This window comes from Giraffa tippelskirchi, chromosome 7, assembly GCF_054371585.1.
Source record: "Giraffa tippelskirchi isolate mGirTip1 chromosome 7, T2T-mGirTip1v1.2.pri, whole genome shotgun sequence".
NCBI classification, from domain to species: domain Eukaryota; kingdom Metazoa; phylum Chordata; class Mammalia; order Artiodactyla; family Giraffidae; genus Giraffa; species Giraffa tippelskirchi.
The window spans coordinates 151,590,064-151,616,342 of NC_137281.1; the positions used below are offsets into that span (position 1 = coordinate 151,590,064).

The window sequence follows — 26,279 nt, forward strand, 5'->3', positions numbered from 1 at the left end:
TTATGATTTGTCCTCAGTGGAATCTAATCAGTAGGTTTACGCACAGTTAAAATTTAAAAAATGAGCAATGACCCACCACTGTTAATTTGGAACAGTCCAACTAACCTCACTAAAGGCTGCTCCAATGGAAAAAGTGGGAAACTCTTTCCACGGAACACACTGGCTTTACCGGCTGCGGTCTTAAGTCAAAGCACAGAATGAACCTTGGCCAGCAGTGTGAGGTCTCTCAAGTTTGCAGCTGTTTGGTGGAGACTGCTCTGCCAGTGACTCTGGGCAGGAAGTTCCTCGTTGGAACTGATGCATCTATTTTATTCAGCTTGGAGTGAAAAAAATAATAGTAATAATAAAAATAAATAAATAAATAAAAGGAGGCCAGAGTCTCTAGGCTTCTCTGAACTTCCTTTAACTGCCTGACCTCCCCTAGGCCACCATGTTAGATGGCTTTGCCACCATGGCTGCTTTACTTCCGGTAACCGACAGCTCGAGGTTCAGTGTGATGGGAAGTTTTCAAAATGGCCGTCATAAATCACACCTGCGGAATAAATCAGATGAAAATCCCAAATGACAGACAAACACAGGGCACTCAGACAAAAAAAAATATCTGCAATAAGGCCACTCTGCATCCCAGTCCACACTGCCAGTGAGCAGTCCATCAAGAACATTAAGGAACAGTGTTGTTTTCATCAGAAATGGGACTTAATGGTGCACAAGTTCAACAGGACTTCTCATAATGCTGCTTTCCAGGATCTTGCATCAGATAAAGGATGGAGGGCTACTGCAGTTTCTTCTTTCAAGTAAACAGTTTAAGATATTGTTGTTGAAGGCGACACAGCTTCCTCTGTGTTCATATCATTTTACAGAACTCCTGCCACTCTCCATTCCTTTATTCAGCTAAGTGCTCAGCAATAATGGACAAACAGAACCTAAACTAGCGTTACCACTACCCTAGGGATAACACTGAGTGAGAGTTATGCAGTATGATCTGATAATAGCTGGCTTTAGGAGCTGAAAAGGAAAAAAAAGTATCTTGTAAGGGGATATATTAAGACATCTAGATTTTAAATCCTAAGTCCAACATGACACATATTTTGGGAATTGCTCTGTTGGCTTTAAAGTTAAAAAAAAAAAAAGGGATAGAAATAAGTCCTGATATATGAAATACATATTGTTGTTCAGTCGCTAAGTTGTGTTTGACTCTTTGTGACCCCGTACTGGACTGCAGCACGCCAGGCTTCCCTGTCCTTCACTAGCTGTTGGAGTTTGCTCAGACTCATGTCCATTGAGTCAATAAAGCCATCCAACCATCTCATCCTCTGTCACCCTCTTCTCTTGCCCTCAATCTTTCCCAGCATCAGGGTCTTTCCCAATGAGTCAGCTCCTCTCATCAGATGGCCAAACTGCTTAAAAACAGCTGTGTATCATCACACAAGGATGAAGAGAAACAATCTTGTCTCACCAAGAGAAGTCTTTCCCACCTAGTTAACAGACCAGCCAGATCATTAAAACAAAACAACTTGTGTTTCATATGTTAATCTAACTCTTTATGGTGCCATTGTCTTGGTATCTTGAAATGCATGTCCAGGCACGTGAGCATGACTCAAGTCTACAAGTTGGCCCAAATCAAGGACACAATCGGCTTCCAAAGATCCTTGAGGAAATGACTATGGATCCCAGGGGAAGAAATGAGAGACACTTGGAGAGAAAAAATATTTCCAATTGAAATATATTATGTCAAGAACAAAGAGAGATGCACTATCTTGAAGTACAAGTTTTCACACTATTGGCCAAGTTGGGGCTTTTAAAAGCCATTTGAACCCTTGGTGGCTTCAAATGATTCAGAAATAAATTGAAACATTTGCAAGGGAAAAAAAAAAAGGAGACTGTAATTTGATGGAAAACATATCATAAAAATAAGATGTGTCCCATTGTCACAGGCAAAGTCCATAAAAAATTCACAGGAAATAAAAATAGAATATGGGTAATAAAATAAAGTCTAACTTTTTTTTCCCCTTGGTCCTTAGTCTAGTTCCACTTGCTTATGGCATGCAGAGGCCTCCAATCCGGCCTTTCAGACCAGAGTTCCCAGGGCCAAATGGCCATTCTGGACACAGCTCCGATGGGCTATGCTGAAGGCAGCTCACAACATTGATTCAAGATGATGGTAGTGGGCGGTATGCAGAGACACTGCACCCAACACTGTGATCTGGGCTCTCAGCCGCCCAGCTGTGCCCCCCTCATCAGACCCCTGCCCCCTCCCCTCCCTGCTTCTGGGACCCCTATAAAGCAGCCCTATCCATGGCCAGTCCAGGAGACTGTGTCCTCCAGAGCTCATACCTCTTTATTCTCTGATCAAAGAATAAAGCTCCTTTTTGCTTCTTGTTCTATTGGCTTGATGAACACTGGGCAGAAGGACCCTTGCTGGGGGACCAACTCTGGAGGACTGGTAACACTTTCAAAACAAGCATGATTTTACAAAAACATGAAGTCAGAATCTAAAGGAGATTGTCCAACTAGTTACAAATGAACATATGATATTATCCTTCTTTCCCTCAGACTAAAATATTTTCTCTTAAATTATGACATCTGAACTGGTGGTGGTTTAATATCCACTAATTTTGTTTAAAAAAATACTGCTTCAAGCCAGTATTCTGATCTTTTATTTTCAGTTGAGTATACAGATGACACAGAACTCCTATATTTAAGGATAAGTGGTAATTTTTGCTTTTTATTTAAATAATGCCAGTCAAAATGCTTTACCAAAGGATGAAAAATGAGAGGGTGTCAACTCGAGAGGATCTATGGAGAGATGATAGAAGACAGTCTGGGCATAAATGTCCACCATCTGCCAGTTTGAGGAAAACAGCATTCATTCCAGGGAATGACAAGTATGCAACCAATGCTGTAGAACAGCAAGTTACTGTTACAATTACAGGTTATAAATGTATGGCTCTAATTTGGCTACTGCAGCACTTTTTTCATGCCCCCACCTATATGCTCAAAAGCATAAGGTTTTACATTCTGAAAGGTGGTGCATGCATGCTAAGTGGCTTCAGTTGTGTCTTTTTGCAACCTCATGGACTGTAGCCTGCCAGGCTCCACTGTCCATGGGATTCTCCAGGGGATCTTCCCTCCTCCAGGGGATCTTCCCAACCCAGGGCTCGAACCCATTTCTCTTATGTCTCCTGCATTGGCAGGCAGGTTCTTTACCACTAGCGCCACCTAGGAAACCCCTGAAAGGTGGAGATTATCAGATTATATGTTGTTTTTACTATCCTCCTGAAAGAGATCTAACATGCTGCTATGTTTAGAAATACCACATATTCCAGCAGAGAGCAAGGCAGCAAGTTCAGGCCGACAAGTGTCTCGTGGCTTTGGACTATGTCAGAGTTCAGCTGTATTATGGAAGAAGAGATACCAGCCACAGAAGTATTCCTGGGTTTTCAACCACGAGAGTAGCCAAAGACACGTGACATTCAAATCCTTTTAATTGGCTGGTCCTTAAAGACATGAAAGTGCTACAAACACCAGTCGGCAAGACCCTTCATTGTAGGCTGCAGAGACGTATCAGACTCCAGAGGTGAATAGTAGAGGCTGACTTGGTAAAACTCCAAGTGACTCAGTTTGGATTTGGATTTGGGTAGGATGTGGGTGTGGGGTGGATAGAGCTGCAGAGGCTAAGATGGGGACAGATGAGGTTAGAACTTGAAGGTTCAGCTGGTTTTACCAGAGCACAGCAGATTTGTTTACTTTGTCATTCATCAAAAGCAAGGGAGACTTCCCTGAAATTTATTTGGGGGCTTAGTTCAAAGAAGTAGTCCAAAGTTCTGCTTCTAGATGTAAGCATTTCTCCTAGCCTTAAATGAGATGTGTTGTGTTTTGTATGGAAATGAAACTAAATGAAATCTTTCATGGTTAAATTCCTCTCCTCAAATAGGGAATAAGCTGATATGTTTTTACTCCTAAACTTTCAAGAACTTAAAAGTTGAAAGATGTGACTATTTTTGTATCATACTTCAGAGCATGAAATGCCTTTATATACAAACTTTCCCAAACTTACTATGCAGCTTAAGGTTCATGGTTTAGTTTTGATCCAAGAAAACCAGATGCTTTCGTGAGGACAGCTTCCGCATTTGAAAGCCATGAAAATCACAAATTTTCTGTTTTGTTTTAAACTGAGAGAAAACACTGGGACAGTTTGTTTGAGGAGGGGTGTAAGAATCTTGAGAAAGGAATAGCTTCCCAGTGACCATTCACATTCTTGGCCTTCCCCATATAACGTTCAGTTCAGTTCAGTTCAGTGGCTCAGTCGTGTCCGATGCTTTGCGACCCCATGAACCCTAGCACCCCAGGTCTCCCTGTCCATCATCAACTCCCGGAGTTTACTCAAACTCATGTCCATTTAGTCGGTGATGCCATCCAAACATCTCATCCTCTGTCATCCCCTTCTCCTCCTGCCCTCAATCTTTCCCAGCATCAGGGTCTTTTCCAATGAGCCAGCTCTTTGCATCAGGTGGCCAAAGTATTGGAGTTTCAGCTTCAACATCAGTCCTTCCAATGAACACCCAGGACTGATCTCCTTTAGGATGTACTGGTTGGCTCCCCTTGTAATCTGAGGGACTCTCAAGAGTCTTCTCCAGCACCGCAGTTCAAAAGCATCAAGTTTTCAGTGCTCAGCTTTTTTTATAGTCCACATCTATACGTGACCACTGGAAAAACCATAGCCTTGACTAGACAGACTTTTGTTGGCAAAGTAATGTCTCTGCTTTTTAATGTGCTGTCTAGGTTGGTCATAACTTTCCTTCCAAGGAGTAAGCATCTTTTAATTTCATGGCTGCAATCACCATCAGCAGTGATTTTTGAGCCCAGAAAAATGAGGTCAGCCACTGTTTCCACTGTTTCTCCATCTATTTGCCATGAAGTGATGCGACCGGATGCTATGATCTTAGTTTTCTGAACGTTGAGCTTTAAGCCAACTTTTTCACTCTCCTTTTTCACTTTCATCAAGAGGCTCTTTAGTTCTTCACTTTCTGCCATAAGGGTGGTGTCATCTGCATATCTGAGGTTATTGATACTTCTCCCGGCAATCTTGATTCCAGCTTGTGTTTCTTCCAGTCCAGCATTTCTCATGACGTACTCTGCATATAAATTAAATAAGCAGGGTGACAATATACAGCCTGACGTACTCCTTTTCCTATTTGGAACCAGTCTGTTGTTCCATGTCCAGTTCTAACTGTTGCTTCCAGACCTGCATACAGGTTTCTCAAGAGACAGGTCAGATGGTCTGGTATTCCCATCTCTTGAAGAATTTTCCCCAGTTTACTGTGATCCACACAGTCAAAGGCTTTGGCATAGTCAATAAAGCAGAAATAGATGTTTTCCTGGAACTCTCTTGCTTTTTCGATGATCCAGCGGATGTTGGTAATTTGATCTCTTTTCCTCTGCCTTTTCTAAAACCAGCTTGAACATCTGGAAGTTCATGGTTCATGTATTGCTGAAGCCTGACTTGGAGAATTCTGAGCATTACTTTACTAGCGTGTGAGATGAGTGCAGTTGTGTGGTAGTTTGAGCATTCTTTGGCATTGCCTTTCTTTGGGATTGGAATGAAAACTGACCTTTTCCAGTCCTGTGGCCACTGCTGAGTTTTCCAGATTTGCTGGCATATTGAGTGTAGAACTTTCACAGCATCATCTTTCAGCATTTGAAATAGTCCAATTGGAATTCCATCACCTCCACTAGCTTTGTTCATAGTGACGCTTTCTAAGGCCCACTTGACTTCACATTCCAGGATGTCTGGCTCTAGGTGAGTGATCACACCACTGTGATTATCTGGGTCGTGAAGATCTTGTTTGTACAGTTCTTCTGTGCATTCTTGCCACCTCTTCTTAATATCTTCTGCTTCTGTTAGGTCCATACCATTTCTGTCCTTTATTGAGCCCATCTTTGCATGAAATGTTCCCCTGGTATCTCTAATTTTCTTGAAGACACCTCTGGTCTTTCCCATTCTATTGTTTTCCTCGATTTCTTTGCACTGATCACTGAAGAAGGCTTTCTTATCTCTCCTTGCTATTCTTTGGAATTCTGTATTCAAATGGGAATATCTTTCCCTTTCTCCTTTACTTTTTGCTTCCCTTCTTTTCACAGCTATTTGTAAGGCCTCCTCAGACAGCCATTTTGCTTTTTTGCATTTTTTTCCTGGGAATGGTCTTGACCCCTATCCTCTATACAATGTCACAAAACTCCATCCATAGTTCATCAGGCACTCTATCAGATCTAGTCCCTTAAATCAATTTATCGCTTCCACTGTATAGTCATAAGGGATTTGATTTAGGTCATATCTGAATGGTCTAGTGGTTTTCCCTACTTTCTTCAATTTAAGTCTGAATTTGACCATGAGGTGTTCATGATCTGATCCACAGTCAGCTCCCGGTCTTGTTTTTGCTGACTGTATAGAGCTTCTCCATCTTTGGCTGCAAACAATATAATCAATCTGATTTCGGTGTTGACCATCTGGTGATGTCCATGTGTAGAGTCTTCTCTTGTGTTGTTGGAAAAGGGTGTTTGCTATGACCAGTGCGTTCTCTTGGCAAAACGCTATTAGCCTTTGTCTTGCTTCATTCTGTACTCCAAGGCAAAATTTGCCTGTTACTCCAGGTGTTTCTTGACTTCCTACTTTTGCATTCCAGTCCCCTATAATGAAAAGGACATCTTTTTTGGGTGTTAATTCTAAAAGGTCTTGTAGGTCTTCATAGAACCGTTTAAGTTCAGCTTCTTCAGCGTTACTGGTCGGTGCATAGACTTGGATTACCATGATATTGAATGGTTTGCCTTGAAACAAACAGAGATCATTCTGTTGTTTTTGAGATTGTATCCAAGTACTGCATTTCAGACTCTTTTGTTGACTATGATGGCTACTCCATTTCTTCTAAGGGATTGCTGCCCACAGTAGTAGATATAATGCTCATCTGAGTTAAATTCACCCATTCCAGTCCATCTTTGTTTGCTGACTCCTAGAATGTTGATTTTCACTCTTGTCATCTCCTGTTTGACCACTTCCAGTTTGCCTTGATTCATGGACCTAACATTCCAGGTTCCTATGCAATATTGCTTTTTACAGCATCGAACCTTGCTTCTATCACCAGTCACATCCACAACTGGGTGTTGTTTTTGTTTTGGCTCCATCCCCTCATTCCTTCTGGAGTTATTTCTCCACTGATCTCCAGTAGCATATTGGACATCTACCAACCTGGGGAATTAATCTTTCAGTGTCCTATCTTTTTGCCTTTTCATACTGTTCATGGGGTTCTCAAGGCAAGAATACTGAAGTGGTTTGCCATGCCCTTCTCCAGGGGACCACATTCTGTCAGACCTCTCCACCATGACCCGTCCGTCTTGGGTGGCCCCACAGGGCATGGCTTAACTTCACAGAGTTAGACAAGGCTGTGGTCCATGTGATCAGACTGGCTAGTTGTCTGTGATTGTGGTTTCAGTCTGTCTGCCCTCTGATGCCCTCTCTCAATGCCTACCATCTTACTTGGTTTTCTCTTACCTTGGATGTGGGGTATCTCTCCATGGCTGCTCCAGCAAAGCTCAGCCTCTGCTCCTGTCCTCGGACGTCGGGTAGCTCCTCCTGGCCGCGCTTGTGTGCCGTCATGTAGTTGGGCTTATATTACAACTTCTCAGTAAAACAATTTGAGATATTTACCCCTTCCTAAAAAGGGGCTTGCAAAGTAAATACAATACCTAATTCTATGGAAGATTTAAGTCCTACACGAAACAATTATTTGTTTTTTAACGATAAGATTCGATATAGATTAGGGAACATGTAATAATCACTGTGATTATAGGAATGCTTCATATACCTCTGACCTGAGCCTCATGCATTTGCCACAGTTGAAAGGAGGAAAATGAAGAAAAAGAGGCTTAACTGCATTCTTAGCTAAGCAGGGAGGTGCTTTTTATCCACATAACCTTTAAATTAAATGCCTTATGTGCACGGTTTTGCTCAGCTATAGGTTTTTATCTATTAGTAAAAATATGTAAACTGTAACAAGAAGGAAACTTTGTGATTCTGGTAAGCCAGATGCATAAGATGTTATATAACCAACTGGTTTCCAGCCTTCAAATCAGACATTAGTCAAGGAAATAATAATAACCTTAGCCAATGGGAAAAACATCAAGCCAGATTTCTCCCAGCTGTGTTTCTCCCATCTGCAGCCTTCAGTAACTTCAGTGGAAGTTTAGTGTGTTTAGGGAGAAAGATGGCCAGAAGAATCAAAATTATTCAACCGAAAAGGTCAGTCTTCAAATTAAGTCTGGGACCACGATCATTTCCAGAATAAGGTTTATCCCATCCAATGTCCTACTGCTACAAGCAACATGGCCGACCAGCCTCAGCTCAATGGGGCTGATATCACACGTTATCCTGCCAGAGGGGTGAGTAAAGGGAAAACCGTTCTGGCTTCTGAAATGTACAAACCAAGCTATTAGTGTTTCCTTAGCATTCCTTTTAAATTTCCAACTCAAGCTTATAGTGACTGCAAGAGATAGGAAAAATTCTCAGAGGAGACAGGTCCCTGGACTTAACGCCACATAAACAGAGGGCCAAAGAATTTCGACAAAACTGTTTCTCACAAAATGTTGACTTTGCCTTTGAAGTTCTTGTGTGTTCCATACTTAAAGTCAGACACCTTCATTCATCCAACCATAGTATAGGGCCTTCAATAATATATAACGCTTTATTTTTTTCCAGATTAAAAAAAGCCCTTTCAAAAGATCCTTCTCTGTTATAAAATCATCAACTAACATGTTTTCAAGGATGTACCAAGTACATAATCTGAGCTACCTCCACTTTTCAGGCTTAACCGGCCTGATGTAACTCTTTCTAATGACCAAAGAGTTTTTAAATAAAAGCTTATTATCCTTTTTTTCCCCACTAAAAGCTAATAATGTTTTAGATCAGTTTCTATTAAATAGAATGGACCACATGAAGTTCCTACTAATGCATTAAATGAAAAGCTGTCTAACATCTATAGGATTTAAGTAAAACCTGTTAATTTCTCCCTTATTTTCTTCCCAGTCATTTAGATCCACATAGATAAAAATGGTATTAGTTAAAACATCAATGAAAATACTGACTTAATTTCTCAATATCCCAGATATCACTAAAGAGTACTAATTCCACTTGCAATGAAACCTCTGGTGTTCGTTAGCACATTAGCTAGCAGCTCTAGGTCTTAAGGTTAAGGTGAGACACAACCAAATCAAGCCCGCTTCGTGGTGTCTACTCCAGAATTTCTCCAGCCAGCATGAACACATCACTCCTTTCTCATGTAACTCCTAATGCCAAATAAAGTTTGGGACATGCGCATCTGTTTTGGGGTCTCTTTTTCCTTCTTAACACCGTTATTAGCTTATAGCAACAACTCAGTAAAAGGTTTTTGGAAATGATAAAATGCATGGCTGCATTATCAGAGGTTGTATACGTTACATCGGTAAATTGTGAAATAAAACATTCTGTCTTCTGTAGTAACTGTTGCATTTAAGTTCATGGAGAATGACATTTCTTCTGCACATTTAAATACCGTAAGTTAGGAAAACACATCGTGAGTAGAACAAGAAACATCTTTATGAAATGTGAGAGCTCTAAAAAGCAAGTAGATTTGAACAAACACAAAATGTAACGCACATTATGAAGATACTGCTTTATTGCCCTTGCCTCTATTCAGAGTCCTTCCATCATGACCCAGTGGGATTTAGTTACTGGCTGTTCACTCTTATTTAGCATTTAATAAAAATCTTTCTTCACTGGTAAATCAGCATGTAAAGAGAATAGGTTCTTAAAAACACTCTGATGTTGAGAAAGACTCTTAAGATACTCAAAGAATTCAGATAGATAGTACCAGATTATACTAGAACTCTTGAAAAGTAAATCTCATGGACAAAGGAGTTTGGTGCTATGATTCTGGTCAGAGTAAACCAAAGAAGGTCCAGGATATGACCGGAGTGATCACAGTGGGATATTTGGCCACAAAAAGACAAATAAATAAACTATGCTACAAATTCTTTATAACTCTTAACAATTCAGATTTCATTTGTAAATTCTTCATTGTTACAAAAATGGATGATTGGAAATAATTTTAAGATACTGCATGTAGTAACAGACTGCTGAGATGGTAGATGTTAACAATCCTGAGTGTTTATAAAGTGGACTGTCTAATATTATATATGCATATCTCCATGACATGTTATAACACATGATAATTTATGAGGGAGAAAGCATCAAAATAAAATCACTTGTATATAAATGCTCCCTGAATTCAAAGTGCCAGCAACTTCTGCCTCAAGGAGAACTCATTTTCCTCTTTTTCAGCCAGTCATTTTTGAAAGACCTCCAAAAATCCAAATTTTGGTCAGAAAAATGTGACTGACTACACCTGAAAATGGAAAATGCAAGGTGAAAAATATTCTTCTTTCTCTGCTGGTGTAAGGTGCCAATAAGTTAGCTGTATGTCATTCACGAGCTGATATTATTTGGGTTGGTTTAACTTATATCATCCACAAAGACCAACTGCACTGTATTTCAGCCAGTGTTTGGCAATGTTGAAGAGCAGAAGCTGAAGGCATGTCTGCTAGACTATCTGGGCCAAACTGGCAAGGATACATATGCTATTATTTGTAAAACACTCAGGTAGAGTAACTAATTACATTTTGCTGTTTTTGCTCTCATATTCCTCCTTTCTGGGTTGTGGACTTCTTCCATCCATCAGTAAACTTGGGGCATCTTCCTTGATTGAAGGGGAGTCTGGAGCAACTGTTCTTTGGGCAAATGCTAGAAGGGTAAGAGAAAAGAGAAAAATAAACCTGGATGAATATAATCCCTGGGTTGACAAAGCTATAAGTAATCATTGCATTTGATTACTAGTTTTCTGTAAGCTACATGGACTAACAAATCTTCAATTGAGGAATAAAATAATTTACTATGTTAAAAAAAACACATATTCATGTGATTTGTTTGCTTTGGATTTGAAGAGTGAGGGTAGAAGACGGGTGTCTGATATAGAGACATTAAAGCACACAGACTTTTAGAAGAAGAAATCTGAAGAAATAGAAACCTCTGTTTTACACAAAAGGAAACTGAGACTAGATACGGAATCTAGGTTTACTGTTTTTCTACCACCTCTTACCTCTCTTCTGAGCTCCAGATGCCTACATCCAAATATATCGGTCAGTCCTCACACTTGCTTTCTTAATCTCTGACGCCTGCCTATCCCTTGCTCTTCTTCATCTTAGAAAATGATATACTCATCCACCCAGTTTCTGAAACTTTGGTTCCTTCCTTGCCATGGCCTGCCTGCTGGACCAGTCTGATTTAAGGGTAAGTTCCGAGGAGTCTGCCTCCCATTTCACCCGAGTCCTTCTGCTTCACACCATCTCTTTTATTAATACCATCATCCCAGCCCAAGCCACCATTTTCTCTCCTATTTTCCTCTTGCCCCGTTTTCCACACACTGGAATTACCTTTCTAAAATGTTCATCAGATTATGTCACTCTGCTGCGTTATCCCTTCCCTCCCCACCCACCGTGGCCTCCCAGCAAAATTAGAATAAAATCCAAATATCTGATGGTGGCTGAAAAGGCTCCCGCGGGACCTCATCTCCTACCACGCTGTCTCCCAATCACTCTCTCCCTCACTCATTCTCCTCCCTCTTCTCCTCCCTCTTGGGTCTTTCCAATTCTGCCCCTGGATTCAGAAAATCCTTCCCGCCCAATTTTCACTCAGCTGGTTCTTCTTGCCATTCAGGTTTTAGTTCAGTTATAACCTCCCAATCACTAAATATAAAGTCCTGGTCCAGGTACGTTCTATCATTTCACCTTTAACACACATTAAGTATACTAACTTCTTTTTAGAGCAACATGATCTGAAGTAAGGAAGTGAAAAATTTCTTTTTTATTAACTTTCAGTGATTTGCTTTTCTAAGAATCTCAAGTTAAATTAATATGTAAGATTCACTTTCAACTCCTAAAGTAACCCTATGAAAAACCACAGTCTTTTCTTTCTGGGATTATTTATTTATACATTTATTTAAATAAACATTATTTACAACAATGCTATGATTATAGAAAAACTGCAATCTGCATTTATGTTTAAAATTGCGTTTATAGATATCAACTCCACCAACATTTGGCATTTGAATCTCAAAGCCCTCGAGATTTTGAGAAGCCATCAGTCTGCTCCAGACTTCACTCCAATCCAGTCTGGTCTGGGCCCTGGGAGAGAAAGCCCTGTCCTGAAGTTGTGTCCTTTAGCCTACAAGGAGCTATACATGGAGACTAGTGGTCAGTCACTACTTATAAAAAGTAAAAATGACAGTTTCAAAATCTGGCATTATAAGTCTCCCTTACTAAGCCCCCACAGTCTATAGGCTACAGGTAATGGAATCCAAGCCTTCTAAAAGAGTGTCCTGAATCACGGCCATAGCTTCCAGCCAGCCAGGATAAATTTGGTAGTAATCATGGCTCTAAATAACGGATTTCTGTGTTCCTATTTCCAATGGTAGTATAAACTTACAATTTATACATTTCTCCCCTTCCTCCTGGCAGGGAGGCATCTACCTTTTTTTTGAATTGACCTGAACTACACAAAGCTGACATAAATTACTACTGAAAACAAACTTTCATTAAGGCTAAGTTTCATTTCAGAGACCACAAATTATGCAGTATTTTCCCATTTCCTTTGTTTTTTCCACGGTCAGTGATTCTACGCTTTCGTTTGTTGAGTTTTGACAGGGCACTGAAGTCAGTAGAATGAGAGCTTTAGCGTCTTCAGCACAGACAAAAGAGCCTCATCCAGGGCAAATCACAACCTGAGTTAGAAGGAGCCTGTCGTGGGCTCAGAAACTGGCGTCAACCTCAGCACCTCAGTTACTCCCCGTGTCTCCACACAGGTCTCAGCTGCTCTAACCAACCCCGCCCCCAGCTTTCATGGTGCATTCAGAAGTTAACAAGAAAATCCAGCACATGCTAGTCAGATATAAAAGCTGGAGTTTTCTTAGTAGCATTTTATTTTTATAAGATTACTTTTTAGCCAGAGTGTCCATACATACACATATCAAACAGCACCAAGGGACTACACAGAAGGACCGCGGTCTCTTGCCCCATCCCTCCCAACCCCACACACCTGCTCCCTGGAGTCAACCACAATCAACTCTTTTAGCTTTATTTTCCATATTTACTTCAGTTTTTGAATGAAAAAGAAGCTTATATTGCTATTTTCTGAGTTATCATTTTTAGACGCATCCACACCCATCCACTTCCCTTACCCCATCCTCCCTATATAGTTGCATCTGGACTTCCAGTTATGTCAATAGTGAGTATTTATATTGACTGTAAATATGGCTCATACAAACCTAATAGAACCACTATGACAAGGTTTCTTTTCATTTTTTCCTGGAGTTATTAATTGACCTGTGTTTATATATTTTTTTATTTACTCTTTCTCCGTAACCATCCTCAATGATTTCTAATGGCTCAATCAACCTGTCGTGCGCCCACTAGTAGTTTTTCTAAGTGCTCAAATGAATCCAATAATCTATCCAGTTTTTTTTTTTTTTTAATTTATTTCCTAAAGCTTTTCCTGGTGGAACATTTTGTTTCTTCCTTCCCTATGACAGAATTGAAGAATACGAATGTCCAGATTAAAAAAACAACCCAGAGCAAATAGGAAGAAAACTCAGTAAAACAAGACCCACAGGGAGACATACCATCACAAAACTCATGGAGGTTAAATAGAAGTTGCCGGGCCAGGGGTGAAGGGGGATAGCAATGGTGAAAATGATCATGTCAGAGGAATGGGAGTCAAATGAAAAATACATAGGTTTTGCAATAGCAATACTAGATTTTGGAAGATAATTGTGTGATGATTTCAGAAGGAAAATCTTTTTTAACCTAGAATTTTACAGTTAGCCAAAGTCTCAGCCAAGTGTGAATGGAAGAAACCCATTCTCAGAAATACGAAAATGAAAATATTTACCTCCCTTTCTTGGATGTGCTCCCACAAAAGAACTGAAACCAGCAGAGGAAGGCCTGGGGTGATCAAAGAAACATGGGCATCCATCCATACAGGAGGAAGGGGAAGGAAAACTCTCAGGGCGACAGCTGTGCCATAGCCATTTATTGGGTGGGCCGTGTCATCTGCCCCCTTCGGGCCTTCGTTCTGTTTTCCTTATTCTCTCTTTCCAAGACTCTTACTAATCATGATCTGTCCTTCCTATATTGATTTTTCTGAATATCTTATCTCTTCTATTGCCCTTTTCCTTATCTTCTGCTTTCTTTGAGGTTTCTCAACTTTGTTGTTTTCCACCTTTCTAGTTTATCATATTTAAAATTTCTGAGACCTCTTAACTCGTGCTCCTTTTTCATAGTATCTTGCTCTTATTTTTACTGGATGCACTATTTCTTCGTACCTCTGAGGGCATTAATGATATTTTTAAGATGTCTTCTGTTCCCTGAATTATCAACTTACTGCAGGCTCCATTTTTCTCTTTGTTGATCTTGACAAATCTCCTTTTTAATTTTGTAGTGTCAAGAAAATTTACAGCACAATTTCTATAACTAAGCTGAAATTGTATGTACTAGAAAAATGTAGAAATATTCAGGGTGATCATAATTCAATTCCAAAAGACATCATGATAAACATACAGAAAATTCAAGGTTCATCAGAAAAGTAAATTAGAATAAATATTATTTCTAGAAATATTTATTAAATCACCTAAAATGAATAACAATAGGGACCTATGATTAAACTTTTTAAAGTATCCTTAAAAACATGGAGGAGGTAGGTATGGAAGGAAAATCATAAAACTTGTAGCAAAATATACAGTTATGTATAAATAAATAATCAATAAATTAATAAAGAGGTTTACTTTTTAAGCTAAATTTTTCAGTCAGATTATATAATATAGATTAATAAAGTATTTTCTTATCCAAATAATGTTCTCAATGATATTTTTTCTTATTCTTACTTAATTTTCTGTGTCGATGTATTTATATAGAAGTCTATAGCAGCCTGTGAGTACTACATCTTAGGAAATGACCAGGGTTAGTCATGAAATGCTACTGAGTGAAAAGCCAAACACAGTTTCTTTTACTGCCTGTCTTAATACTAAATAAAATTCTAAAAATTTTGATGTTTCCCCTTAATGTCTTCGAACCACTTTATTATAGGAACCTTTCTAAGGAGCCTTATGCAAGTTGTAAAAGCAAAATTAAATACCAGTAGAACAAAGCCCTCTGTGCTCATATCCTGGTGCTGTTTATTTCCAGGCTCTTAAATGCCTGAATGGATGGGATACCATGATGTGTTTGGTGTTCAGTCCCCAACCTCCACCTCTTCCATGTTTTCAGACGTCAAACAGACCTGAGGAAAATTTTCCATTGCTTAATATGAAAAATAAAAATTTTGGATAACTACGTATATATCATATTCTGAGGTACCAGAACCAACCTGAGATATGATCCAAATTTAAGGGTGACTGCCAGGTTTGAATAGCAGAGGGTTTATGAAAATATATAAAATCACTTGGCAAAATGGTTGGGACAGGAAAGGAAAAATGCTTAGCTGTTGGAATAAAATAATCATGATATAATGGAAGCCAAACCATTTGTCAGAAACTGATAAATATTTATTCAATGAATCCATGAATATAAATCAGAAAAAATGAGAGTTATTATTTTCTATTTGACCTACTTCTTTGTGGCTAATTTTGATATTTTATTTTATAGAAACCTAGCTTTTTAAAATGACAGCATTGTCAAATTGAATGTACAAACTCTATGTTCATGGAAAATTGAAGAGCTAAATGATGATCTAAATAAGAATCTATTAACATTTGAATCCCAAATGGCCTGGATAAAAGTGGACTTTAAATTAAAAAATTCATATACTCATTCATGTTACATTAACTGAGCATTTACTATGTGCCAAGTTCCATATAGGATGCTGAGGAAACAGTGGTGTATAAACATCACTCCTATCATGGAGTTCACTCTTGGGTGAAGAGAAGAACTAGTAAATAAAATGTCACTCAAATAGCAAATAATTCCATAATTATTCCAAGAAAGGTTTCGAAGGAAATTTGTAATGCATTGTGAGCACTCATAACAGCAACCATACTTAAAACTGTGAGTTCTGAAGGCTTTTTTAAGGACACTGCATCCAAGGTGAAGCATAAGCGGTTGGGAGATGGTGTTCCGGGTCAACAGACCCACACTTCGTTAATGTTATAACCTTTTATTAATATTTACAGTGTATTATTCACAGTATGAAACCTACACAGTAGCAGTCTTCATATCCTTATTCTTCGTACAAAATTAGATATTTCTGAATAGTTCTACGCAAAGATTTTCTACTTTTCGAAGACTTGGATTTTATTACGATACCATCTAACTTCCTTACTCACTCATCCACAGTTACTAGCAATCTCCATGCCAAAAAAATTGCTTAATGAAGATTTGGTGATTTATTTTTAAGTTTTTGTGAGAAGTGTAAAGCCTAAAAAGAAGGGATTCCATATATTTTTAGTAAGTTGGTTAATATTACAAATGTACTTGGGCATTATTTCTATGATTCATAATGAAATTTTTTACAAAATTACAACATGAATATTACTATTATGTTCTGGTCTTTCACTTTAATCTTTCCATGAACTGAATTTTTTAAAATCCAATTTAAAAGTTAGTACTGGGCATCATTACTTACAGTTCAAGTGGGAAAATCGTGGACTAGACAGGAAGCGACTGTGATCCTGCCAAAAGGATGACTGATCTAACCCATAAGCATGGGAGCTTTCAGCAAAGTTTCTGTCACCCTGAAAACAGAGAGCACGGGCATTTCAGTTCAAATCATTGCAATACGTAAGGCTCAGGATCCACTTAAATGTACTGAAAATAAAACTGAACCTCAAGATACAAGCTATGTCATACCAGAATTTAATATTATAATCCATGTAAAGAGAGAGAGAAGGAAATCACCTAAAGCCATAACAGTATGACATATTTCTTTCCAGACTTTTCTCCCCCATCCCCATGGATAAGATTTGTAAATTTAACTGTAAAAATCTGTGTTCTTCATTTATTTACATTTAATAATATAAATGGGCTTCCCTGGTGACTCAGTGGTAAAGAATCTGCCTGTCAATGCAGGAGACAAGGGTTTGATCCCTGGGTCAGGCAGACCCCCTGGAGAAGGAAATGACAACCCACTCCAGTGTTCTTGTCTGGAGAATTCTATGGACAGAGGAGCGTGGCAGGCTACAGTCCACGGGTTTGCAAAGAGTTGAATACGACTGAGTGACTAACACTTTCACTTTTTTTTCCCCACTCATATACTATCTAGTGAATATATTATACTTTACTCAGGTATTACTTTTCTGGGCATTTAGGTGGTCCCACTGCAGTACTCTTGCCTGGAAAATCCCACGGATGGAGGAGCCTGGTAGGCTACAGTCCATGGAGTCGCTAAGAGTCGGACACGACTGAGCGACTTCACTTTCACTTTTCCCTTTCATGCACTGGAGAAGGAAATGGCAACCCACTCCAGTATTCTTGCCTGGAGAATCCCAGGGACGGCGGAGCCTGGTGGGCTGCCGTCTATGGGGTCGCACAGAGTCGGACACGACTGAAGCGACTTAGCAGCAGCAGCAGCAGCAATATTTTACTCCTATAAATAACACTGTGAAAAATATCTTTAAATATATAAACTTTCCCATATATAGCAATATTCCTTATGACAAATTCTTGGGTGGAAATACTGTGTCAATAAAAACAATTTGATGATTTTAAATACATTTACCTAGACTGCTTTCCATGATTATAAATATTCTTACTCATTCAACAATATTTAATACATAAACAAAAATGAATCCTTGTGGATTGTATGAAATTGTCCTTTTCCTCAAATCTTAGCTGCAAAAGGGAATTATATCTTTGAATAATTTTACTAACTGAATAGGTTAGAAAACAAATGCTTTAATATACCTTTCATTGATAAACAGTAACAATTGCATATTTTCCCTCTTAAATGTTTTCTAATTATTTGCTACACTTCATTTTTCTTCCTCATACTCATTCATTCATTCAGCAATTACTTACTTGGTACCTACTATGTGCTGGTCAAAGAGCAAATATAAAACATCGATGTAAATGATCCAGAAAGCTTCAGGTGGCAGAAGAGAAAAACATTAAACAAACTATACAAAACACAATGCAGTTAAAAACTCTGGTAAGAAATCTAAAAAGAAGAGTAAATAATAGGAAGAAATACATTTAGATTTGAGGTCCAGAGAAGTTACCTCTGGAGATGATATTGAGAGTGATAATTGAGTGCTGAGTACAAATCAATGAATCAGCCAGATGAAAACTCATAGGTGGAAGATGGAAAAAGTAGGAGGTGAGGGGTCCCAGCGAGGTGGTGAGGGAGCGGTGTTCCAGGCTCACGTGCTGGTGCTGAGGTAAGAAAGAGTTGGGTGTGTCTGAAGAACTGAGGGAAAGCCCACAGCTTAGGCACTCTGCGTCTGGGGAAGTGACTGCAGTGAGGTCCCGAGGTGGGGTTTGGCTTGTGGATTTTTTTACTTAGGTACAATCAGAAGGTAATCAACGGTTTTGAGGAGAGGAATGATATGTTTTGATGTGTATTTCTCAAAGATTATTCTGGCCTCTGTGGAAAACAGGCTAGAGCAGCACAAACAAAGAAGCAGGAACACCAGTTAAAAGACAGGAACTGAGGATGACCGTGGGGTCAAGAGAGATGAAGGGGTCAAGAATGGCGCCAAAGGTCCTGGATGAAACAACGGCAGGCAGTCCACAGGGTCGCAAGGAGTTGGGCACGGCTGAGGGAATGAACTGAACTGAACTGAGGTGGCCCAGACAGGGTCCTCACAACAAGGCCCGGCCATTCAGTAAGGCCTCACGTAGCATGACTATCTGATGACTTAGCTGTCGTTCTCTGCACTAAGTACCAAGTTTATATTTTATTTCTTTGTCACATTTATATGTATGAAATGCAAAAGAAAGTTCAAAAGACTAAATATGTGTGTATATATACATAAATATGCATGCATGGCCTTCCCTGGTAGCTCAGCTGGTAAAGAATCTGCCTGCAATGCAGGAGACCCCAGTTCAATTCCTGGGTCAGGAAAATCCCCTGGAGAAGGGATGGGCTACCCACTCCAGTATTCTTGGGCTTCCCTGGTGGCTCACCTGGTGAAGTATCTGCCTGTAATGCGGGAGACCTGGGTTTGATCCCTGGGTTGGGAAGATCCCCTGGAGAAGGAAATGGCTACCCACTCTAGTATTCTGGTCTGGAGAATTTCATGGACTGTATAGTCCATGGGGTTGCAAAAGAGTCGGACACGATTGAGTGACTTTCACTTCACATATGCTTGCACACACACACACAACATATTTATAAAAATCCATTTATTCTGAGCTAAAAGCATGAACATAATCCTAAAATGACTTAAGATCATCAGTTTGCATGTAGCAAAAGGGAGTTCAGTTTCATTTAAGATGAAAGCCAGAGGTTTTAAGCAAGTGATACAGTTTTCATTAATTATGAGAATTTCATAAGAAACTGGAAGCCATTCATTATAGGTTTGCTAGAAAGGAAAGGCTGTATTGTTGACCCTTGAACAACACAGGGGTTAGGGGTGCTGACCCTCTGTACAGTCAAAAATCCTTATATGACTTGTAGTTGGCCCTCTGTATCCGTAGTTTGCATCTATGGATTCAATCAACTGCAGATTGTGTAGTACTGCAGTATTTACTATTGACAGAAAAATCTGCATATAAGTGGACATATACAGTTCAAACCCATGTTGTTCAAGGGTCAACTGTATTAAACTTCCTCATTTTCTACATACAAAAATAGAAACATGAGTTGTTGAATAAGTAAAAAATTTAAGGAAAAGGGATAACAGTCTTAAACTGTATGTACATATTAACACAGTATCAAAATATATGAAGCAAAACTGGTAGAACTATAAGGAAAAAGTAGGCAAATCTATAATTATAGTTATTGGGCTTCCCCTGTGGCTCAGCAGTAAAGAATCTGCTTGCAGTGCAGGAGAGGCAAGGGACATGGGTTTGATTCCTGGGCTGGGAAGACCCCCGGAGAAGGGAATGGTAACCCACTACAGCATTCTTGCCTGGAAAATCCTATGAATGGAGGAGCCTGGCAGGCTACAGTCCATAGAGTCGCTGAGTCAACACGACTGAGCAGAAGCACACACATAATTATAGTTGGATATTTTGACATTCGTCTCTCAGTAACTCATTTAACTCAGTAACTCTCTCATAAAACATTTAGATAAAGAAGAGTTGACCAACACTACTGGCCAACTAGACCTAATTGGTATTTATAGACTACTTTGCCCCAAAACAGCTGATTAAAAGTATTTTTTCAAGTGCACATTCAACATTCTCCAAAATACACCATATGCTTGGTGGCAAAGCAAATCTCAATAAATTTAAGATGACTGAAATTATACAAAGGATGCTGTCTGACCACATGGAGTGACGGAAAAAATCAACAGCAGATGGATATCTGAAAATTCTCAAATATTTAGAAATGAAAGAACATACTTCTAAGTAACTCATGAGTAGAGATCAAAAGAAAAATTTTTAAAAATTTTACTTGTATGAAAATAAAAGCACAGTTTATCAGAGTTTGTGAGAAGGCATTAAAAGGGTATTTGGAGGGATATGTGTAACATTAAAATGTGTATATTAGAAAAGAAGAAGTCTCAAATTGATAATCCAAGTTTCCACTTTAAGAAACTAGAAAATGAACAGCAAATTAAGCCTAAATTAAGTCAAAGGAGGGAAATAATAACGAGCAAAGGTCAATTAAATAGAAAGCAGAAAAACAGTGAAAAAATGAAACCCATACTGGGTTATTTTTAAAGAGCAATAAAATCTAAAAATCTCTTCAGAGACTGATTAGGAAAAAAAGAGGGAAAACATAAATTGCCAATACGTAGAATGAAAGGAGGATATACTATTATGCCTATAGACATTAAGAAGGTAATTAGGTAATATGAATAACTCAGCCAATAAATTAGACAGCTTAGATAAAATGGGTATAAATAAACAGTCTTAAAATGTGTCATCCAGTACTTCTACTTCTAGGCATCTAGATTAGGTTAATAAATTTGAGATATGGACAAACATTTTTATACCAAGATATTAATCAATTGATTATAATAGAAAAAAGGTGAAATAAACCTTAAATTTTCAACAACATGAGATTAGGAAATAAACTATGGCCTAACCATAATGACAATAATGTTGATCATAGAGAAAATTTATATATATGTATATATATATATATATATATATATACATATAATTCATTTATATATATAAAATGTTAAATGAAAAAAGAAATAAAATTGTCAACAAATAATGATTTCAATGTAAACAGATATTTGTAAGTAAGAACAGGGAAACATACACCTTTAAATTAGGCAAATAGGTCTTAAAAAATATTTGCTAGATAGATTATTTTCTTTTCAATTTTTTTCTGCATTTTCCAAATTGTGCCATATTTTTAACTGTCATATGCCAAGAAGCTGGTTGCATCATTAAAAATATGAGGTTCTTTTTCTGTAAACAGAAAAGATATAATCTATGCTTTGATGCCAGTTGGTTTTGTTTCAGAAATTTAAAACCCTACCTTGGCAAGAATGAATAGGATTTGACAACCCTTGTGGACTTCCTCCTTCCTCTGGGAGGCACACTCTGAGGCTGTCATTACACCATCTGGTTCATTCAGCAAGATGCCCAGATCTACACCTCCACTCCTGTCCTTTCTCACTGTCTTTCTCAGTCCAGGCATCAGTGGGCAAATATGAGTGTGTCTGCTTTCCCTTGAGTTTTCCTTTCTTTTATTGGCCCGTAATCATCTAAGCATCTTTTAGTGGGAAACCTTTTATTATGCTTTTCTCTTTCACATTTTATATAGAAAGCATGATTAAGTGAAGATTTCCAGCACTGATTGAGAACCTAAGTCTCCTTTCTATCTGTGCATCTTCCACCTTCCCGAGGCCTTTAGAATTTCACATCTGAACATAATAGTCAGATCCATGGTTTTGGCTCTAGTTACCCCATGTCAGCTCATTCTAAAGTAGCTGTTGGCATACAATTGGGACTCAATGAACAACTGACCCCTGAACAACACATGTTTGAACTGCTGTGTCCACTTACATACAGATTTTTTTTTCAATAGTATATACTGTAGTACAATATGATTTGTTGTTGTTGAATCTAAGAATGAGGAATACCCTGGATGCGGAGGGCTAACTCCAATTTACAAATGGACTTTCAAGTGCACTGAGGGTCAGTGTCCTTAACTCCCGAGTTGTCCGAGGGTCAGCTGTATGTCTTTAGGTTTTAACATTTTACAAATCTTCAAAAGATTGCCAGAATCCCCAGGGTTACCTAGAAATAAATAATGAAATGATTCCTAAAAGAACACCCTAAAAGAAAAATATTTCACGATCCTTTTGAACAATCAACATGTCAGAATATGAAAACAGTATCTTCAAATTCTCCAATTATATATTATTTAATTTGTGGACTTTCTATGAAGTAAAGGTTACAGGGTCACCATAAGATGGGTATTTCTAATTTCGACCTTTTTTCAATTAAATACTTGAATATTAAAAAGGAAGTATTGGTTAAAAAGGAAGATTCTTTGCAAGCTTTTGCTTTTTGCCAACTCTTACATCCTTAGCACAGGGACCTATTTTTATTACTGTCTTAAGTCTCAACAAGCTATTTAGCCATAATTCCCTGCAAAAATTCCACTGGGTGAAGGAACTTGCAATTTCTAATATTTTCCCTGGGTTTCTTCCACTTCTCTTTCATAACACACATTGTAATTGGTTTCTTAAAAGTTGTTCCAACCCGACTAAATCTTTTTGCTAAACTGATCTCTAATGATTAATATTTAATGATGCCCACCAAGTATTTTTCTCTCAGAAATATTGTAAGTTCAATGTTTATAAGACAAATACTGTATTTAATTTTTTAAAAAATTTTAATGTATCCAACTCTTCCCCTAGAGAAAAGGAAAAGACACTTAAGTGTTTCTGAATCTGTGGCAGAAATGTTTTCCTGAATTTGTCTCTAGCCTAACAATGCACTGTTCCTCCATTTGTTCCTCACTCTTAAATGCCAACTCTCCATTAGTGCTTGAAAAAGCTTAACCTCTTTCTCAGTAAACTTTATTCCTATTTGAAAGTTCTAACTGGACAGTTTACTTAAAGTTAGCCTTCCAAACTCAATCTGCATGGCTGCCATTATATAGCTTTTAACTTCCATGAGGGTGGGGCTTTGATCAACGCTTTCTGTATTTCCACCTACCCATCCTAATCTTCACAGTTCAGGTCAGTGCCATATGCAATAAGGAACTCAATAATGATCATATTCTTAAAATGAAAGTTTGCTCTGTGGAAGGTGGAAGCAGGAGACTATCACTCTCACATTCTGTTTCTTCATGCAAGAAAATGACAGAGCTGGGCAAGATCAGCTCCTAAGATTTCTCAGCACTGACATTTTGTACTTCTAATCTACCCAAGCAGAACCACTGAACAATCAGAACATCTAACTATGCAAACCATCTTTTCCAAAATTATATTATAATACAATAAACATGAAGCCACATTCAGCCACAAAGGAACAGACTCATGAAAAATACTGTGTTGGATCAGGCCATTTGATAAATTTACCTATATCCAATTGCTATTTTATGGTGTAAAAATGTACTATTCTTAGTGACTCATTAAAAAAAAAAGGATTATACTCAGTTCTTGTTGTGTTTTTTTTTGTTTTGTTTTGTTTTTACCCATTTCAGACTTGGCTCTACATGATTTTAATCCATTTTCAGAAACCAAATATATTCTCAGTGGGTAAATATTTGCCATAAACAAAGGTACTCAAAAAAATGTGTCACTGACTTAAGAAACAAAGGTAGAGATGCAAAGATATTTTATAATGACGGTTCCTGGAACCAATGTTTATTCCCTTTAAGTGATTATTTCGAAGGAAACAATGATTGTTTGGATACATAAGTTACATCATATTTATTACAAACTAACAAGACAACTAACTGGCATTATGTATCTAATATATTTCAAATTTTGAATTGAATATGATTAACAATGGTATCCTTACAGTTAAATTTCTTCATAATCTTTCCTTTCTTAATGCTCTTATTGAGTAAATTATTGGGAATGGTGAAGAAAGCATGCAGTTTGTCAGGGGTCCTGGGTTTGGTAGGGTTAAAAAAAATAAAAACCTTAATGAATGAAGCGTTCTAGACAAAAGCAAGGAGAGATAAGAAGTCTTTCTTAAGTGAACAAAGCAAGGAAATAGAAGAAAACAGTAGGATGGGAAAGACTAGAGATCTCATCAAGAAATCTGAAGGTATCAAGGGAACATTTCATGAAAGGATGGGCACAATAAAGGAGAGAAACAGTAAGGACCTAACAGAAGCAAAAAAGATTAAGAAGAGGTGGCAAGAATACAGAGAAGAACTATACCAAAAAGGTCTTAATGAACAGGATAATCATGATGGTATGGTCCATCATCTAGAGCCAGACATCCTGGAGTGTGAAATCAAGTGGGCCTTAGGAAGCATTACTACAAACAAGGCTACTGGAGGTGATGGAATTCTAGCTGAGCCATTTAAAATCCTAAAAGAGGATGCTGTTAAGGTGCTGCACTCAATATGTCAGCAAATTTGGAAAACTCAGCAGTGGCTTAGGACTAGAAAAGGTCAATTTCCATTCCAATCCCAAAGAAAGGCAAGGACAAAGAATGTTCAAACTACTGGAAAACTGTGTTCATTTCACATGCCAGCAAGGTTATGCTCATAATACTTAAGCTAGGCTTCAGCAGTATGTGAGCTGAGAACTTCCAGATGTACAAGACAACCTTTTCTAGGTTTAGAAAAGGTAGGGGAACCAGAGATCAAACTGCCAACATTCCTTGCATCACACAGAAAACAAGGGAATTCCAGAATTACTATCTACTTCTGCTTTGTTGATTATGTTTAAACCTTTGTGTGGACCACAACAAGCTATGGAAAATTCGAAGAGATGGGAATACCAGACCACCTTACCTGTCTCCTGAGAAACCTGTGTGTGGGTCAAGAAGCAACATGGACATGGAACAACGGACTAGTTTAAACTTCAGTTCAGTTCAGTTCAGTCGCTCAGTCATGTCTGACTCTTTGTAACCCCATGGACTGCAGCACGCCAGGACTGCCTGTCCAACATCAACTCCCAGAGTTTACTCAAACTCATGTCCATGTCGGTGATGTCATCCAACCATCTCATCTTCTGTCATCCCCTTCTCCTCTCGCCTGTAATCTTTCCCAGCATCAGGGTCTTTTCAAATGAGTCAGTTCTATATATCAGGTGGCCAAAGTATTGGAGTTCAGCTTCAGCATCAGTCCTTCCAATGAATATTCAGAGCTGATTTTCTTTATGAAGGACTGGTTGGATCTCCTTGCAGTCCAAGGGACTCTTAAGAGTATTCTCCAACACCACAGTTCAAAAGCATCAATTCTTTGGAGCTCAGCTTTCTTTAGAGTCCAACTCTCACATCTATACATGACTACTGGAAAAACCATAGCTTTGACCAGATGGACCTTTGTTGGCAAAGTAATGTCTCTGCTTTTTAATATGCTGTCTAGGTTGGTCATAACTTTCCTTCCAAGGAGCAAGTGTGTTTTAATTTCGTGGCTGCAGTCCCCATCTGCAGTGATTTTGGAGCCCCAAAAAATAAAGTCTGACACTGTTTCCACTGTTTCCCCATCTATTTCCCATGAAGTGATGGCACCAGATGCCATCTTCTTAGTTTTCTGAATGTTGAGCTTTAAGCCAACTTTTTCACTCTCTTCTTTCACTTTCATCAAGAGGCTCTTTAATTCTTCTTTGCTTTCTACCATAAGGATGGTGTCATCTGCATTTCTGAGGTTATTGATATTTCTCCCAGGAATCTTGATTCCAGCTTGTGCTTCCTCCAGCCCAGTGTTTCTCATGATGTACTCTGCATATAAGTTAAATAAGCAGGGTGACAATATACAGCCTTGACGTACTCCTTTCCTGATTTGGAACCAGCCTGTTTCCATGTCCTGTTCTAACTGTTGCTTCTTGACCTACATGCAGATTTCTCAGGAGGCAGGTCAGGTGGTCTGGTATTCCCATCTCTTGAAG

General features: G+C 38.5%; 1 protein-coding gene across 34 annotated transcripts in view; it reads right to left on the bottom strand.

Annotated features, from left to right (window-relative positions):
* Positions 1-9,686: 9,686 nt before the first annotated feature.
* Positions 9,687-26,279, bottom strand: part of CEP128 (centrosomal protein 128) — a 459,693-nt gene continuing 443,100 nt past the window's right edge. For all 34 annotated transcript variants that reach the window (XR_014059627.1, XR_014059626.1, XR_014059628.1 and 31 more), the window contains 2 exons: positions 16,757-16,865; positions 9,687-10,828 (listed from right to left, as the gene is read on the bottom strand). Coding sequence is in view for 18 of the 34 variants with exons in the window: in XM_081510600.1 (XP_081366726.1) it covers positions 10,701-10,828; positions 16,757-16,865 (237 nt within the window). In the remaining 16 variants the exon portion in view is untranslated. The remainder of the gene's footprint in view (positions 10,829-16,756; positions 16,866-26,279) is intronic.